Genomic DNA, 18560 nt, shown 5'->3' on the forward strand with positions numbered 1-18560 from the left:
GAATTATTGTACTGTAATTCTATATGCTTTGACAAAAGCTTAAGATTGTTTTGATTTGATACAACCATATGGAAACTATCATGACATTGCTAAAACTCCAGCAATCTCTCCAAATGAGTTTTTTTACCTTTTGGGGGGTGGAGTAACATTTTCTGCTGTACTGATGTTCATATGGAATATATACAAAAAGTGATTACTTATCTGAATTCCTGAATAAATTCTCTACAACTCTATGTGATTATGTGTCCTAGGGTTTTTATTGACTTTTCCAAAATATTAACAGACAAATATTAACAGAAAAATGAAATGATTCACTCCACTGAAATTGAGCACTGTACTGCGAGTGCCACCAATGACATAGTTTTCAATGTAGAATTTTAGAATAACATTTGATGAAAAGTGCTTGAACTCAGCTATCATTGTGACAAATTTCAGTGTTGAGGGATCACTGATGACAAAATACCACTAGGTTGAATATACAGTCAGCCCTCCTTATCCACAGATTCCATCTGTGCGGATTCAACCAACCGCGGATCAGGAAAACCCAGAAGTTCTCTCTCCAGCACTCGTTGCTTGAGCATGTACAGACCATTTTTTCTTGTCATTATTCCCTAAACAATACAGTATAACAACTATTTACATAGTATTTACATTGTATTAGGTATTATAAGTAATCTAGAAATGACTTAAAAGTACAGGCAGTCCCCAGGTTCTGAATGAGTTCCATTCCTGAGTCCATCTTTAAGTCAGATTTGAAGTTGGAACAGGTACATCCGGTATTATTTATGTCACAAGGGGACATGAGACTGGACCCAAGTGCAGGACACAGGCACTGAAGCACTAGAGGCAGGACAGGAACAACTAAAGAATAGAACAAGATGGGGAGACCGTGGCATGCATGAGGGACATGGCATTCAAGGTGATCCTGGGGTTCAGAGATAGTTCAGGCAAGGCAGGATCTTGCCTAGGCTCGAGGATGGGTCTATGGGATAAGGAATGCTGGGAGGATAGCCCCCTGGGCAGGCCACTTAACTCCTGGGCAGGGCCCAGCCTCCCAGGCAGGAACACAGGGGCCTGGGCAGGTTACAGGGCACCTGGGCAGGTTGCAGGGCACAACCCATTGGAAGCAAGGGGTAGGAAACAGCAGAGCCCCCACCAGGCAACAGCAGTCCAGCCAGCTTACCCAACAGAGGCAAGGGATAGGAAGGGAGCTTGGTCCAGGGTGACTCCAAGACTGACTCACTGAACTAGTTGATTAACAGTGGTTACTCCAAGCCAGGGCAAACAAGACAACCACCCAACTAGACTCAGTCCCAGAGCCCCTTATATATACCTGCCAGCTGATAGGCATCAGGTGCACCTCCTTCAGCCAAGATGATCCTGTTTGGGCTCAAGGGTGAAAGGAGGGATGGCTACAAGACCCGTAGTCCGCGAAACGGATCAAGACATGGAATGCGGGCTCCGGACCGGACCATAACAATTTAGCGTCAGTTAGTCAAACGTTTTTCTTAGTATATAATACATATTTTACCTTTCTATGCATATAAAACACTTAAGAATAATTTAACCACTGCATTGCTTAGTAATAATTGTAGCTTTCATCGGGGCAGGGCCTTTCACATTTTCCATTAAAATTGTTCTAATCTTTGACCGACTGTAGCCCAACGCTTTTCCAATGACCAATGGCGTTTCAACTCTTTTCAATCGCTTTATTACTTCCACTTCATTTTCAACCATGATCATGATTATTTTCATGAACAGAAACACTGCAGATTTAGAGCTGCGCTGCCAGGTCCTAACGTCCACCACACGGAGACATGTTAAATAAAGTCCAGGGTTCCGCTGGGTCCTAAAGACCACCGCACTGATACATGTTAAATAAGGGACTTGAGCATCCACGAATTTTGGAACCAAACCCTCACGGATAAGGAGGACCAACTGTATATGTGTACTTTATATTGGCCAGTTTTCAGAAATGCTTATTTTTGGGTAATGTTATAAAATATATGAAAGCACACATAAAGCTACCACTGGTGCAATGCTATCACATATAACTCTAGAGACGTATACCTTGCCCGAAATCACTATGAGCATTATTCCTCTCAGATGGTACCGACCAACCCTACTGGCTCACGGACTAACTGTGTCTGTTCTGAGGAGTTATGGATGAAAATGAATATTGTGCAATCATCAGTAGACATACCCCCTTGTGATCTCTTGAAGGAAAGAAGGCTATTGAATACATTTGGGTGTAAAATACTGCTCAGAAGAATTTCTGCAATAATTCCAGAAATGACTATTTTCTCCCAATGACCATTGACTCAGTTGTTATTTTTCTCTTGGGTTTCTTAATGACATACTTGCCCAATTGCTGTGTGGATGTGAAGAACAGTCTCTCTCACCTTCCCTCTGAAATTCTGCTTCTTAATCGTGTTTGGATCAAGGCTCTGATGAGATAAGGCCATAAGATATAGGAGCTGTCTGCTGTAAGTCATTCCCACAGTTGCTAAGTTTGTTTTCTCCACTGAATACTGAAGCAAAGTATTCATTAAGTACCTCCTCTACTTCCTCTGACTCCATGCACACGTTCCCACTGTTGCATCTGATTGGTCCTATTCCCACAAGGCTCATCCTCTTGCTCTTCACATACTTCATATACTTGTAGAATGCCTTGGGTTTTCCTTAATCCTGCTTGCCAAGGCCTTCTCACTACCCCTTCTAGCTCTCCTAATTTCATTCTTAAGCTCCTTCCTGGCAACCTTGTAATTTTCTAGAGCCCTAACAGTACCTAGTTTCTTGAACCTTTCGTAAGCTTTTCTTCTTAACTAGCTTTTCTACATCCTTTGCACACCATAGTTCCTTTACCCTACCATCCTTTCCCTTCCTCAATGGAACATATCTATCCCTGAACATCTGCAACATTTTTGCCATGCATTTCCCTGAGAACATCTGTTCCCAAGTTTCTGCCTAATAGCATCATATTTCCCTCTACCACAATTACAAACCCATTTCCAGAAAAGTTGGGATATTTTCCAAAATGCAATAAAAACAAAAATCTGTGATATGTTAATTCACGTGAACCTTTATTTAACTGACAAAAGTACAAAGAAAAGATTTTCAATAGTTTTACTGACCAACTTAATTGTATTTTGTAAATATACACAAATTTAGAATTTGATGGCTGCAACATACTCAACAAAAGTTGGGACAGAGTTAAAATAAGATTGAAAAGTGCACAGAATATTTAAGTATGGAAGACTCCATATTAAGCAGGCTAATTGGTAGTAGGTGAGGTATCATGACTGGGTGTGAAAGTAGCGTCCATCAAAGGCTCAGTCTTTGCAAGCAAGGATGGATCATGGCTCACCCCTTTGTGCCAAAATTCATGAGAGAATTGGTAGTCAGTTCAAAAGGAACATTTCTCAATGCCAGATTGCAGAGAATTTAGGTCTTTCAACATCTACAGTACATAATATTGTGAAAAGATTCAGAGAATTCAGAAACATCTCAGTGCGTAAAAGGCAAGGTTGGAAACCACTGTTGAATGCGTGAGATCTTCGAGCCCTCAGGCGGCACTGCCTAAGAAACCGTCATGCTACTGTGACAATTATAGCCACCTGGGCTCAGGAGTACTTCGGAAAACCATTGTCACTTAACACAGTCCGTCGCTACATCCAGAAATGCAACTTGAAACTGTATTATGAAAGGAGGAAGCCATATATCAACTCAATGCAGAAACGCCGGCGAGTTCTCTGGGCCCGAGCTCATCTCAGATGGACCGAAAGACTGTGGAACCGTGTGCTGTGGTCAGATGAGTCCACATTTCAGCTAGTTTTTGGAAAAAATGGGCGTTGAGTTCTCCATGCCAAGGATGGAAATGACCATCCTAATTGTTATCAGTGAAAGGTGCAAAAGCCAGCATCTGTGATGGTTTGGGGGTGCATCAGTGCCCACGGCATGGGTGAGTTGCATGTATGTGAAGAACCATTGACTCTGAGGCGTATATTAGGACTTTAGAGAGACATCCAGGCGACGTCTCTTCCCGGGGAGTCCATGCTTATTTCAGCAGGACAATGCCAGACCACATTCTGTACGGGCTACAACAGCGTGGCTTTGTAGACATAGAGTGCACATGCTTGACAGGCCTGCTGCCAGTCCAGATCTATCTCCTATTGGAAATGTATGGCGCATCATGAAGAGGAGAATCAGACAACGGAGACCACGGACTGTTGAGCAGCTGAAGTTTTATATCATGCATTTTGGACAAAATTTCTAATTGCAAATCTACTACAATTAGTATCCTCAGTTCCAAAACAATTAAAAAGTATTATTAAAAGGGAAGGTAATGTAACACAATGGTAAACATGCCTCTGTCCCAACTTTTGTTGAGTGTGTTGCAGCCATCAAATTCTAAATTTGTGTATATTTACAAAATACAATTAAGTTGGTCTGTAAAACTATTGAAAATCTTTTCTTTGTACTTGTGTCAGTTAAATAAAGGTCCACGTGAATTAACGTATCACAGATTTTTGTTTTCATTGCATTTTGGAAAATATACCAACTTACCTGAAAATGGGGTTTGTAAATGTTTTCCTAAATTGTGTGCTGCTATCCCTCTCTAGAGCAATGGCAAAGAAGATGTTGATCAAAGAGTTGTGATCACTCCCTCCAAAATGCTCTCCCACCAAGAGATCTGACACCTGACTGGGTTCATTTCCCAATACCAGATCTAGTACAGCCTCTCCTCTAGTTGGTTTATTTGCATATTGCATCAGGAAACCTTCCTGAACACACCTAACAAACTTCACCACATCGAAACCCCTTGATCTAAGGAGATGCCAGTCAATATTAGGGAAGTTAAAATCATCCATCACAACAACCATATTATTATTGCACTGTACCAGAATCTGCCTCTCTATCTGCTTCTCGATGTCTCAGTTAATATATAGTGGGTTTAGAAAACCCAATTGGGTTATTGCTCCTTCCTGTTTCTGACTTCCACCTACACTGACTCCATGACTTCCTCCTTTTCTGCAGCCGTGACACTATCCTTGATTAGCAATGCCACACCCCAACCTTTTCTGCATCCCTCCCTGTCCTTTTTGAAATATCTAAAGCCCAGCATACTCAGCAGCCATTCCTGCCCCTGAGACATCCAAGCCTCCGTAATGGCCACAACATCATAGTTATGTATTGATCCACACTCGGAAGTTCATCAGCCTTGTTTATGAAACTCCTTGCATTAAAATTGAGACATCGCAAACAATTTGGCTCAGTCTTTGCTCTATCATCTGCTATCCCGTTTCTTACACGCTGTCCCTACTTGTGTGCCAACCAGCCCATCCTTTGCCATTTCACTTCAGTACCCAACCCCCCTGAAAATCTAGTTAAAACCCTGCCCAATAGCATTAGCAAACCTCCCTCCCAGAATATTGGTTCCCCTCCAGTTCAGATGCAACCTGTCCCACTTGTACAGGTCACCCCTTCCCCAGAAAAGGTTCCAATGATCCAAGAACTTGAAACCCTGCTGCCTGCACCATTTCCTCAGCCATTAATTCACCTGCACTATCCTCTTGTCTGACCTTTCCTAGCTTGTGGCACCAGGAGTGATCCAGAGATTACCACCTTGGAGGTCCTGCTCTTCAGCCTCCTTCTTAACTCCCTGAACTTAGTACGCAGGACTGCTACCCCTCACCTGCCCATGTCATCGGTACCAATATAGAAAGGATATTTTCAAAAATAATTATTCGGGGAAGAGATTACTATGCTGGGATTGTTTTCTTTTCAATCTAGAAGGCGAGTGGAAAGTTGGCAAATAGGAAGAATATAGACAGATGGATAATTAGGCCACATGAACTAAATATATTAATTGGTGTAAAGTCCAAGGGAGAATTGAGTATTTATGATTCACATCTTGTAAGGGTAGTGGAGGCAGAAATCCTCTTCACATTTCAACAGGTACATGAATGAGCATTTGAAAAGCCATAACGATAAGACTACAGTCTTAAGAACGGGGACTTGGAAGTAACCTAAGTACAACTGTCTTTCACTGGTGCGGATTTTAGACTGATGTCCTCCTTGATAAATAAGTTGCTGTGATTCTATGGAAAGTTTGGTGAAGAGCCACCAACTGCAATTGCCCAAGCACATGTAAGAATCTCGGTCTTAGTCTTCCTTACACGGAGAGGAGCGCAGAGTTGATGGCATTTCATGGAAGTAATCTGGGCTGCCAGAGGTAACAGAGTGAGCTCCTCTATGTGCTACAATTGGGCAAAATTGGGGTCTCTATTCATGAACACTAGTCTAATGAGTATGCAGGCTAGTAGGTCGATATTAATTCTAAAAGTCTTTTTGTAATCAACCAAAATTCTCAAATATTTGGATTAAGAAACACTTGCCAATTGGCACACAAGGTGTTGCCATTTGCATTGTCATCACTTAATTTTTTTGCTTTTCTGATGATCTGTTGCCTATGCCTAATATATCGTTCTTTCAGCACTTTTATGCCAGCACATCATTCAACTGCCAAAACAGAAAAAGCCAACAAACTGGTGCGATCTCTTCAACAAAAATGCAAGCATTTCTGTGTCTCTTTGATACTGTGCTTAAGACAGAAGTCTTAAGCCTGTCAGAAATTATGATTACTGAGCCTTTTTAACAGTAAGTAAAATGCACGGTAGTGAAATTTTTAACTTTGTTTATGACATTTGGTGTAGCCTTGGTACCAATTCAATTGAGTTAGTTGTTTATTCTGACTTATTAATGTCTTACCAAATATTTGTATTTGGGGGATGTAATAAATGATTTGAACTGTAAAGAACCAAAAGGAAAATCATTATGCTTAATAGTTCAGTGCAGGATAGATCATGCACCAGCAGATCATTGTGCTTAATGGCTGTAACACTCTTATTTGTGTCGTTTATCAGAGCTTACCTCTGTCACTTTGAAGGTTTACCATTTTGTATTGATGGAATGGAAAAGGACTGACACGGGACTTTGTTTATTGATTAAACAAAGCATAGAAAACAAATAGCATACTTTTTCCATGCAGGTAGCTTCTAACTTTGGAAAAATTCCATAGCTGACAATGAGCTTCTGTGTTGCATATTCTAATACAATCCTGTAACTCAGTGGAACTAAATTTGATAAGGTACATTAAAAATAAGATTGTATGTGATGTGCTCAGTTAGTGTTACATGATCAATTGACAGCTAAATTTATAAATCAAGTCAAGTCACTTTTTTATTGTCATTTCGACCATAACTGCTGGTACAGTACATAGTAAAAACGAGATAACGTTTTTCAGGACCATGGTGCTACATGAAACAGTACAAAAACTAAACTGAACTATGTAAAAACAACACAGAAAAAGCTACACTAGACTACCCAGGACTGCATAAAGTGCACAAAACAGTGCAGGCATTACAATAAATAATAAACAAACATTTGTGATTGTAATTCCGAGTCAATGTTCCAGGTACGTGCTGAATTCTCTGATCTCAGCCAATTCAGCATATTGGATGTGCTTGCCATTGCATTTCCCAATTTGGGATATGGTTGCAATCCTAATTTTCTTTCTGCCACCTTGTGGTGAACTACATATACCTGTCTAGACACCCCCCCCCCCCCCCCCCCCCACTGACTGCTCCTGTGGCTCCTCCCACAGACCCCGGTATAAAGGCGATTGAGGCCTGAGCCCAGCCCGCAGTCTCCAGGATGTTGTACGGTGGTCAATTGCTGCTTGTTCTTTCTTCCAGTCAGTAAAAGCCGATATCTCACCTCACGTCTCAGAGAGTTATTGATGGTGCATCACACCTCTGAGAACATAATTTTTTGAATAGAAAAAGCTCGTCATGGACAAAAAAACAATGGAATTGAAGCCCATCAAAAGTTAAATCTAATTTTATTTTCAAACGTATATTCAATGATCCCACAGATAACCATGCACCTTTTAAAAAAAACTCAAGAAACTTAAATTCATTTTAAGTCATGAAGAATTAAAATTCAATTTTGTTTGAGTTTCTGTTTTCATAAACTTATTTTGTTTTGTTAACTATACATTGTTTTTATTTTGCAGTCAATCAGCTTAATAGAGCATGGGAATCCTTCTCGAAGTTTAGAACAAGTCTGCCGGTGGGCCCATGTTCAACAGCGCTCTGATCCAGAGCATGCAGAGCATCATGATCATGCCATATTCCTTACCAGGCAAGATTTTGGTCCTGCAGGTATGCAAGGTACAGTATTGTTCTCGATCAGGTGTGTGCAGTCTGAATTCTGCAGCTGTAAGAGGTAACTTCTTAGAATATAATTACTCTGACACAAATTTAATGAAAATTAAAATGTATTTATTACAAGCAATTAACATTCTGTAGACATCGGTAGTGCTGATGTGTCCTTAATTTTATATGCCTTTTTTTGAATGATCCAGTTTTGAATTATGTAACTACTTTTCTTTCTGAAAGGCTCATTTCTTTCATGCAACATATTCTTTAGAAAAACATTTGCATTCCCATTCTGGTGCTTCACTTTTGATACACATATTATTTAAAATTTCTGAATAACTTGTCCCTGAGATTCCTTTTGTACCGTCAGAATGCCCAAACTTTGCTTCTTTCTGGGTGGGTGATTGCCTACGTTTTTGTTTCTTTCTATGGCAGGTGGAAAAACTTACCACATTTCGGTTTTAGTTTAAACTTTTTCACGTTTGTTTAATCAACTGCTGATGAGTACAACACATTATATTTAATTGAATTAGAAAAGAAGTGCATGATGTTCCTAGCTCGGTGTTTTTATTTTCAAAATCTTGACATTCATATAGTGATAATTTGACAGTTTTCTCAAAGAAATTTGAATTACCTATTATTTCTTTTTCTTATTGATTACAGCTACAGCAGATGCTTTTTCTTGGCTTGTTTTTCCCATTTATTATTGGCTTGAACTTTCCTCAAAACTATTTGTCTGCCATCCACTTACTAAATATGTTCCTGCCATGGCTAAGCCTCTGTGGAAATTTCAGGCATTTGTTAAAAGGCTTAAGACAGCTGTTAAAATCTAATCTAATGCTCTCAAGTATGCTGTAGTTTTCACTATTTAAGTGACACATATATTGTATCACTTTGCTGTAATTGTTGATTACTAGACATCACCAGAATATTGTCAATATCATGATATATTTTCTATGACAGGAAAGTATTTGAGAATTAGTCTAAATAAATGTAATATATTAATTACAAATTGATGGGATTAAGCTTTACTTTGAGCTATAACTTTAAACATACTTGCAAGCAGTGCTTTCTACGTGCCATTTTTTGGAAAGGACAGATTTGCATGAGCTGTAAAAAGTTAAATTAATACAGATCCTTTAATAAAATAATATCACACCTTCACTGTGCATAGCTGGTTAACTGCACACTACTTGATCGAGGAATGTATGTAAAATGTGGCTTTTACTTTTTCATGTGAGCATCTGTGCTAAAATGCTGTTTGTCTTGTTAATGCCATTAGCATAGATATGCATTTGCTGTTTGATATTTATTGCAACTGTGGGAAGGTGTGTATCGGCAATAGGCTTCACAATATAGTGTTCATATTAAATTAGTCTAATTGGTTTGCCTGCGCAGTGGTTTTTAAAAGATTGAAAATGCAACCGTGTACTACCGCATTGAAAATTAGAAGTAATGATTTGGGGGTAGCTATTCATGCAACATGATTTTTGCCAAGATACACAATATATCTTCACATGGCGCATTTTTTTCAGTGTCTAGGCTTACCAAATGGTTTTTGTGATAGCATTGGAATATTTTACAAGTTAACCAAGTCTTTCAGAAATGTACTTAAATATATTTCAGTTTTAACACCAACAGCAGATGGGATTTGCAGATACAAGTAGTCCCTGAGTTACGAACATCCAACTTACAGACAACTCGTACTTACAAACCAAGGACGGAGAATGCTGTCCACCATTTTAAGTCAGATTGCAACACCGTCCGCCATTTTAAGGTGGATCGCGACACCGTCTGCCATTTTAAGTCGTTGCCATTGACACTGTGTTGAGTGTTTAACTTTGTATTTGGCTTAAATTTTTCTTAGTAAAATTTACCCTGACCCCAGTCCCCCATCCCCAGTTCCGGTCGGCTGGTGGCGCAGTGAGATCAGTGAGTTCGATTCAATGACAGAACGCTCCCGTGCCGGGTTGATGTCGATCCAGTGACTCCCATACCATCCATGCCGGGTTGATGTCGAGCCCACAACTCAACCTCGTTAAAAAAAACACTGCCACCTCCGGTTTAAATACCCATGCGGAATATTGTGGAGGATCAAATACCTAAACCCAGCACAGCCCCCACTTGTCCCATTTGGCTGTCTCAATGTGGTGGTCCTTAGCTCTGAACTTCACAGGCAGTGTGCATGTTTTAGTTGCATTTCCCTATCAGAAGGAAGAGTTTAAATAATATTAAAAGGTTGCTTAATTATTATTTTAGCATTTTTTAAAAATTGATGCTGATATTTTATTGAAGTAAAACTTTTGAATCATTTGTATATCTATATATAAAGTTTTTGATTTTCTACCCGATCCCTCTCATAATGCATGGTGGCAAAGATTACTAGTGACTGTATTGAAATGCCAGCTAGGATCCCATAGAAATCGCTGGGGTGAAGTTGTTCTATTCAACCACATAGTGTTTTGCCTTTAATGAGGGAACTGATGTATAGAATTCAAACAGTTGAATTGATAGCACTGATTGGCATTCTACACTCTCTGGAAAATTAAATGTAAACTTCAATATTTCTAAATCTTTAATTATCAAACTGTTGATAATTTTTAACTTAAAATGCCTGTTTCTGTACTTTTATTGAAATTTTCCTTGTGAAGTTGCAAGTAAGCACCATATTCACTGTCAATGGTACCAGTCATCTTGATGAACACCAAAGGAGTTTAGCTGTTAAGGAACAGGAATTGAATTAAAGTAGGATTTAAAAGCACTTGTAAATTTTTTTCTAAATTCTAACTGGTTAGAAATGAAGAAAAACTTGAGAAGCAAATAATTAATAATATGAACATTTCTCCAGTAAAACAAAGGGTAACTCGTATTTTGTGGAAAGAGAAATTAATGTTTTAGGTCAATGACTATTTCTCAGAAGATTATCTGACCTACTGTGCATTTCAAGCATTTCCTGTTTTTATTTCAGATTTCCAGCACCTGCAGTCTTTTTTTTTGTTTTCATTTACTGAATACTTTTCCAGCTGGATCATTTGTAAAGATCTCAAATATGCAGCTAATGAACTATAGAATGCAGATCTTTTGTTAAAAAAATCGTTTTAATTGATCAAATTGACAAAAACAAGTGTCCCTTCATCTTTTCAAACTAAATTTGTAGTACTATACTGTGAATACAACATGTAGAAAGATAATAAATTCTACATCTGAATTATGAAGGAAACTGTTGGATAGTACCTTACTAGAACCAGATAAAGGAATTTGTTACTACCTTCTGAGCGTTTCAAGATTCAAGATTATTTAATGTCATTTCTGTATAGAAATATAAAGGAGAACGAAATAATTGTTACTCTGGATCCAATGCACACACAAAAGAACACAATAATATATAAAAGACACTATAAATATAAGCACATAAGATACCTTATATACATACAGTAGATTGATAGTGATGCTAGGTTGTACACAAGGTGAGCAACTGGAAATAATAAAGTAGTGGAGAAGTTTGTGGGTGGAGTTGTTGATCAACCTTACTACTTGGGGAAAGTAACTGATTTTGGAGCTGATGGTCCTGGCCTAGATGCTACGGAACCTCCTCCCTGATGGGCACGTGATGAACAGTCTATAAGCAGGATGGATGTGATCCTTCCTGATGCTGTTGGCCGTTTTCCAATAGCTTTCTGGAGAGATGTCCTTGATGGTGGGTAGTCCCGGTAATGCATTGGGCAGTTTTGACTACATGTTGTAGAGCCTCTCTACAATGAATGAAGTCACTCTCAGGCTACAATTTACATTTTTCCTGTATTTTTAATTGTTATCAGTTTATTAATGTAATACAATAATTAATGTTACACTTGCATGCTCCAGAACCCTTGAGACTAGGGCTTACAGTATTATCCAAACCGTTGCTCAGCAATGATTTTATTCGGAGAAACATTTGTATTCAGCCCAACTAACACAAGGAAATCTGCAGATGCTGGAAATCCAAGGCAAAATAACAAAATGTTGGAAGAACTCTGCAGGTCAGACAGCATCTATGGAAATGCATAAATAGTCGATGTTTCAGCCCATTTTAAAAAATCCTTCCTCAAGGTAGAAGCACATGTTCTTTCTTGTGTGCATTAACTACCATGGATATTATTTTAGGTTTATGTTAGTCTATACCTTGTGTCTTTCAGAGGATTTACACTGCTGTGGTCCTTATATGTTGATGAGCTTCAGTTGTAAATGTGTGTGAAGAACTCGGTTAATTTCAGTTTTCTCATAAGTCTTGTGCTCTGTGTTATGCACAGGTTATGCTCCAGTGACAGGCATGTGCCATCCACTAAGAAGCTGTACCCTCAACCATGAAGATGGGTTCTCTTCTGCATTTGTTGTAGCCCATGAAACAGGTCATGTGTAAGTATGCATTGCAAGAAAACACCACTGCAGATACCTTAAGCGCAAAACTTCAGAGCAAGTTCTGGGTTGCAGAACAGTTACTCTTGGCACATATATAACTAGACTGGGGACTGGCACAAAAGAGGGAGAAGTAATTCAATCTGTTAAACCTTATTATCACAACTATCTTATAACATATACCAATGTTAGTTTTCAGGCAATAGGTGAGAAGATTAGTACTGGTACATATTAATACTAGCCAGGGCTAATTAAAATAAAAAGTATATTTTTTTATATTGGTTTTAGCCAAACCTAAATGGGCTTTCTCATAGTCATTGCCTGACTAGCAATAGTTGCAAACAGTACAAAAAGGAGGTAGTAGCCTACTACAAAATCACTTTTTTCCATAGCTGGCAAGCAGAAAGTCAGGATAGTTTTGGCAATAGTTATACAACCTTCATCATTGTGCATAATTTTAGCAGGTGCCTAGCTTTAATTTGTTGTGGCAAGGCCTGAGAACATGACTTTCCAACCCTTGCATGTTGTCTTTTTCTCCCTCGCTCCCCAACCCTTTCTCTTCCATCTCCTACCCTGCTGCCCTGGTTCTTGCACAGATGTGATTGTGTTTTTAATGTCTTTAACCTGCTGTTCACCCTATTGACCACGTTTCCTGGAATATTTTTCCCATCATATATGTTTCTTTCCCATGAGACTGGTCTCTGAGTATTCAGTTCAGTTGGTCAGCAATATATTTTGGACTGAAAGATGGTAAGAGGACCGTGTGGAAAGAAGTTCTTAGAGACAGTTCTCACTGTGCATGTGTGAGAGAAAAGGAATGCAAAGATGACAAAATGCCAGTTTTGAAGCAAGAGTGTTAGAGAGGGAGAACTACAGCCCAAATAAAGTACATTTAAGTATAATATAAAAGAGACTAAAGTCAAGTGACATTGACAAGAATGAGGGGAGGCATTGACTGAGCCTGAGATTGTATAACAGATGAGAATTTGTTAGAGATTGATTTTGTAAACATATGTCAAGTTGTAGTTTGATGCCTGAGAGGACTTTTCTATGGAACTGGCTGCCTGAATTATGGAAAATATAGGAAAGGAAAGAGCTAATTTCTAAATCCTGAGGAACAGCTTAAGTTGGGAGTGAGAAGCATTCTCCTTTTTCGTTAATTTTATCCATAACTTTGGTCAATCTCTAGAATTCATTCAGAATACGTAATTTCATTCTCTCTAGTGACATGCCATTTCAAATTCTCTTCCCATTCTCACATTCATGTATTTATCATGAATCTTTTCCACACCAAGTTGAGGCCAAATGCAATCTACAAGAACAGCATCCTAAAATTCCACTTGGGTGGTCTATAACCCAATGGTAAGAACATTAAATTTTCCAGACCTGGTTCCACCTACAATATCTTTTACCATCATTGATCTCAATCCTTTCCCTTCTCTCATCCTCCGGGCTCCACCTGCCTAATTTGTTTTCTTATCTGTTTCCATCTATTGTCTACCAGACTTTTGTCTCAGTAGTTCCTCACCTCCTGTCCTGTCCCCGCCTGACTTCATTTGCCCATCATCCCCGCCCCACCCATCTGTTACCGCTTATCACCTACCAACTTCTGAATCACCCTCCCTCTCACTTCTGCATACTGCCCACCTTCCTTCTGCTCTTTCAGGTCCTCTTGCAGGGTTTTGACCTGAAATGCCAATGTTTGCCTGTATGGATGTTGTGAGTTTTATTTTGCTCCAGATTTCAGCACAGTTGCTTGTGTCTCAGTTCAATGTGTAGTAACCACAATCATTGGAGTGTTAGAGCACCATCTATTGGGCCTAGTTAGAAAAGCTTCTGACTCTTTGCTATTAGAACAGTCACAGACCATAATAGGAAACCATTCAAATCCTCAAGTTGTTCACTGTTTCAGTTTCGTCATAGCTACTGTTTCATAACTTTGGACCTATTATCTTAACTTATCTCCATTGATCCAGATCCTTGGACTCATTACTTTTTTGATCTGATCGTCAGTACTATCATCCCCTCAAAACTAATCAAGACCTTGGCCTCAATACCTCCTTGTGCAACTAGATCCTCTGTTTCTTTACTTGCAGACCCCAGTCAGTTCGGATTAGCAATAACATCTACACAATTTCTATCAGCATATTAAATATAGTTAATTAATGAATATGAAATTTAAAAGAGAAATAAAAAAGTAGTCTCAGTATTGGTAACAATGATACTACTGGATTGCAGATTTAAATCCCATCAAGTTTTTTTTCCTTCAGGACTCCTAACTGCTCACTGAAATAGCCTGGTAACCAGACAACTGAATCATTGACCTGGATCAATGCATTCAAATCCCACCAAAGTGGCAGAATGATATAATTTAAATTCAGGCAGTCTAACTAAACTGGTTTACTACTGTCACATGTCCCAAGCTACAGTGGAACAGTAACAGAATGTAGAATAAAGTATCACAATTACAGATAGAGTCCAGTGCAGGTAGCGAGAAAGGTGCAAGGTCTTAACCAGATAGACTGTGAAGGCAAGAGTCCAGCTTATCATAATAGGGAACATTCAGTATTCTTATAAGAATGGATTGGAAGCTGTCCTTAAGCCTGGTGGTATGTGCTTTCTAGGAGTGTGTTACACTAGGGCTCCCAAATCCCATTTTACCTCTGATTTCTGAATTCATGCGCTACTTAGAAAATAGTCTACACTTTTATTCTTTCTACCAAAGTAAATGACCATACACTTCCCTACACTATCATGTTTCCATTATGTGATGTGCTGAGCTGCGACCTTAACTCTGCAGTTTCTGATTAGAAGGCTAGAAGTTAATGGATTGTTGTTAAAAACCACTGGTTCACCAATCATTAATAGAGCCTTACAACACAGAAACAGATTCATTGGTCTGCCATATTTGTACTATCAAACACCCAACTTTACATTTACTCTGTCAAATCCTTAAGAATTTTGTATACACCTCTCATTCTGCTAAAGTCAGGAATATGCTGGCCTAATCTGCTTACTGTCTCCTCAACCAATGAGAAAATCAGTCCATTGATTTGCTCTTCTCCCTAGTGACAAATCATACAACGTGGAAAAAGGCCATTAAGCCAAACGTGTCTATACTAACCAGTGGTACCCGTCCTTTAATCCCACCTTCCAGCATTTGGCCCATTTACCTCTATGCCTAGCAAACTCAGATGTTCACCTAGACACTTGAATATCGTCAGCATTTCTTTTTCCACTATTCTCTGGTAGTGTATTTCATGTCCTGGATGCAGAAGTCTCCCTCGGATCCCCTCTAAATCTTTTACATGTTATGGAAAATCTATATCCTCTAGTTTTAACTAACTCTGATATGAAGAACAGATTCCTGCAGAGCAAGTATTTCCTGCTTTGAGTCAAGAGGTTAGACTGTACTTAATATTCCAGATGGTGTCTTACCATGGTTCTTTATCATTGAGGTGATTATATGATTGTTTAAGATAAGCAATACAGCAAAGGATGGAAAATAGTGAGGTCCAGGAAATGTATGTTTAACTGGGGGTTGATAAGTCTTTTTGTACCTCAGTTTAATGAGGATTTGATTCAGGAAATGGAAGAGATTTCGAAAGACATTTACCAGCAAAAGTTCAGGTAAATTGTTTTGATTCAATAGGGAGGCTTGAAGGACGTGACATTAATAGTTAAGAAATGTCTACAATATCGGAATTTATATTTTGTTTTCTGTAAGGGGCATGTGAGTCAGGTGTCTGAATATTGTGTTTGTGCCTCCAAAAGTAGTGGAGTGTTTTAAAATCTAAACAAAATGTTGCAACAATATTTGAATTCATGTATAGTATATAGCTTTATTATGCTTTCTTGAATAAGTGAATTTCTGAAATGACCAGCACACGCTTGCTAACAGTTTAGGAATGGAACATGATGGGCAAGGTAATCGCTGTGCTGATGAGACAAGTATGGGCAGTATCATGGCACCTTTGGTACAGGCGGCGTTCCATCGTTACCACTGGTCTCGTTGCAGCAAGCAGGAGCTCAGCCGCTACCTGAAGTAGGTTATCAAATTTAATAATCATCTTTTTAGTAATCATCCATGCTCTAATTCCAGTCTTTTTGTAGAAAAGTATCTGTCAAGCATATTAGTTAAAATACTAAATTTCTATATCAAAGTAACACATAGCATAAGCAAGTAATTACAAAATATAAGATAACTTATATAGCTGAGTATAATTGCTTTCTTTTCTATACAGCCCCCTGAGGGGGTTAGATCAGGACCAGAATTGCATCATTGATTCCTGGGTCACCCTTGCTCAAAGATAGTAGAGCTGATATGAATATCCATAATTTCCATTCAGTGGCTTCCAAACTCCATTTAAACTTCAAAATGTCGTAGAGTTGACAGCAGTATTTGACATTGTATAGATGTCATTTCATGTTTCAATGCAATTCTGATAGTAAACTTATCCCTAGAGCAATGTTGCATAGTGTTTTTTTCAGCATTATACAGCTAAAAATCATTTTTTAACAAAATAAAACAGTAATCTTTTCAAGATTTTTTTTTTGCAACACAGGCTGCAAGTTAGCCTTGCTGACATGACTTCTGTACTGGGGCACACAAGACATTGTTAATTCCTGTGCAGCACTACTTTTGAAATGTTGTAGGGGAATTTGGAGCATGTCGCCCTTTGCATCCTTGTTACTGGGTATTCCTAGGACAATAAAGCACTGTGCAAAACTCTAAGCCACATTATATAGCTAGGAGGCCCAAGACTTTTGTACAGTACTACATTTGTCACTGTGGAGTGGAGAGCAAGTTTGCAAATCTGGCTGGAGCAAAGGATGTTGGGAATGACAAGGGTGGGGTGCCATGGGAAGAGTGCCAGGCACACCCAGCCCTGAGAAACTAGGCAAGATCATTTGATTCCAAACAGTTAGTTTATTGATCATTCAAGAATGACTCCTTGGTGCTTTTCGCTCCCTCCCCTCTCCCTTCCCCTTTTTTTCTCAACCATTATTCCCCTCTTTCTGCCCACTTCCCACTCCTAAGTCCGCAATATGGACCCATATCAGAATAGAGTTTAGCATCACTCACGTGTCATGAAATTTGTTTTTTACGGCAGCAGTACAGTGCAATAGTCTTCAGCACCCTAGCTATATAGAGGTACCTAAGACTTTTGCACAGCACTGTTTATACTTCCAAACATGGCACAGTACAGGTTGGAATATTACCAAATAAGTGAATGACTTACCATGGTTCTTTATCACTGGAACAATTATATGACTGTTTAACACGCTATACAGCAAAGGTTGGAAACAATCGATATGAATTTCCAGTGAAATGGCAAGGCATTGGTAAGATTTGTTAATCTGGGGAGTAATAAACCTTGTATGAGCTCAGTTTAATGAGAATCCAGTGCAGGAAATGGAAGATACCTACCAGTGAAAAATTAGGTGACAGTATCTCAACTGCACTCCACCAACACACTTGCCACCCCTCCCCTCTCACCCACTCACCCATCTCTACCCAGTTCCCCTACGAAATTGCTATGCCACAGGTCTCAGTCCAATAATATCTTCCCAAACAACCTGTGCAACTACTAATTCTTGATCATATTCCCAACTACCTTTTCCAATCCATCAGCACACTTTCCAATCTCAGTTGGACAAAGAATTGATTCGCAGTTCAAGTCTTCTCCCATTTTCCAATCCACAGAGCACTTCACCACCACCATTCAAACTGCAAAGTTTCAGTGTCACTGCCGGCCATTTTCAACCACCTGTACACAGAAAAATTTCTTTTACATTTTTGAATTTCTAGACAACAATGTTCAACTGTGAAAGGTGTTGACAGGATGAATAATTTCTGACAGTTGGTGGTGAAGCTCTCCATTCAGGAATTTCATTGGAGAGTGAAAATCTAGGTTGGTGAATTTTTATACAAACAATTAT

General features: G+C 39.0%; 1 protein-coding gene across 2 annotated transcripts in view; it reads left to right on the forward strand.

Annotated features, from left to right (window-relative positions):
• The window catches only part of LOC132378970 (A disintegrin and metalloproteinase with thrombospondin motifs 14), a 201435-nt gene that overhangs the window by 142115 nt on the left and 40760 nt on the right, over nucleotides 1-18560 (forward strand). For both annotated transcript variants that reach the window (XR_009507247.1, XM_059946364.1), the window contains exons 6-8: nucleotides 8078-8234; nucleotides 12512-12617; nucleotides 16519-16662. Coding sequence is in view for 1 of the 2 variants with exons in the window: in XM_059946364.1 (XP_059802347.1) it covers nucleotides 8078-8234; nucleotides 12512-12617; nucleotides 16519-16662 (407 nt within the window). In the remaining variant the exon portion in view is untranslated. The remainder of the gene's footprint in view (nucleotides 1-8077; nucleotides 8235-12511; nucleotides 12618-16518; nucleotides 16663-18560) is intronic.

The sequence above is a fragment of the Hypanus sabinus genome, chromosome 21, assembly GCF_030144855.1.
Source record: "Hypanus sabinus isolate sHypSab1 chromosome 21, sHypSab1.hap1, whole genome shotgun sequence".
NCBI lineage: Eukaryota > Metazoa > Chordata > Chondrichthyes > Myliobatiformes > Dasyatidae > Hypanus > Hypanus sabinus.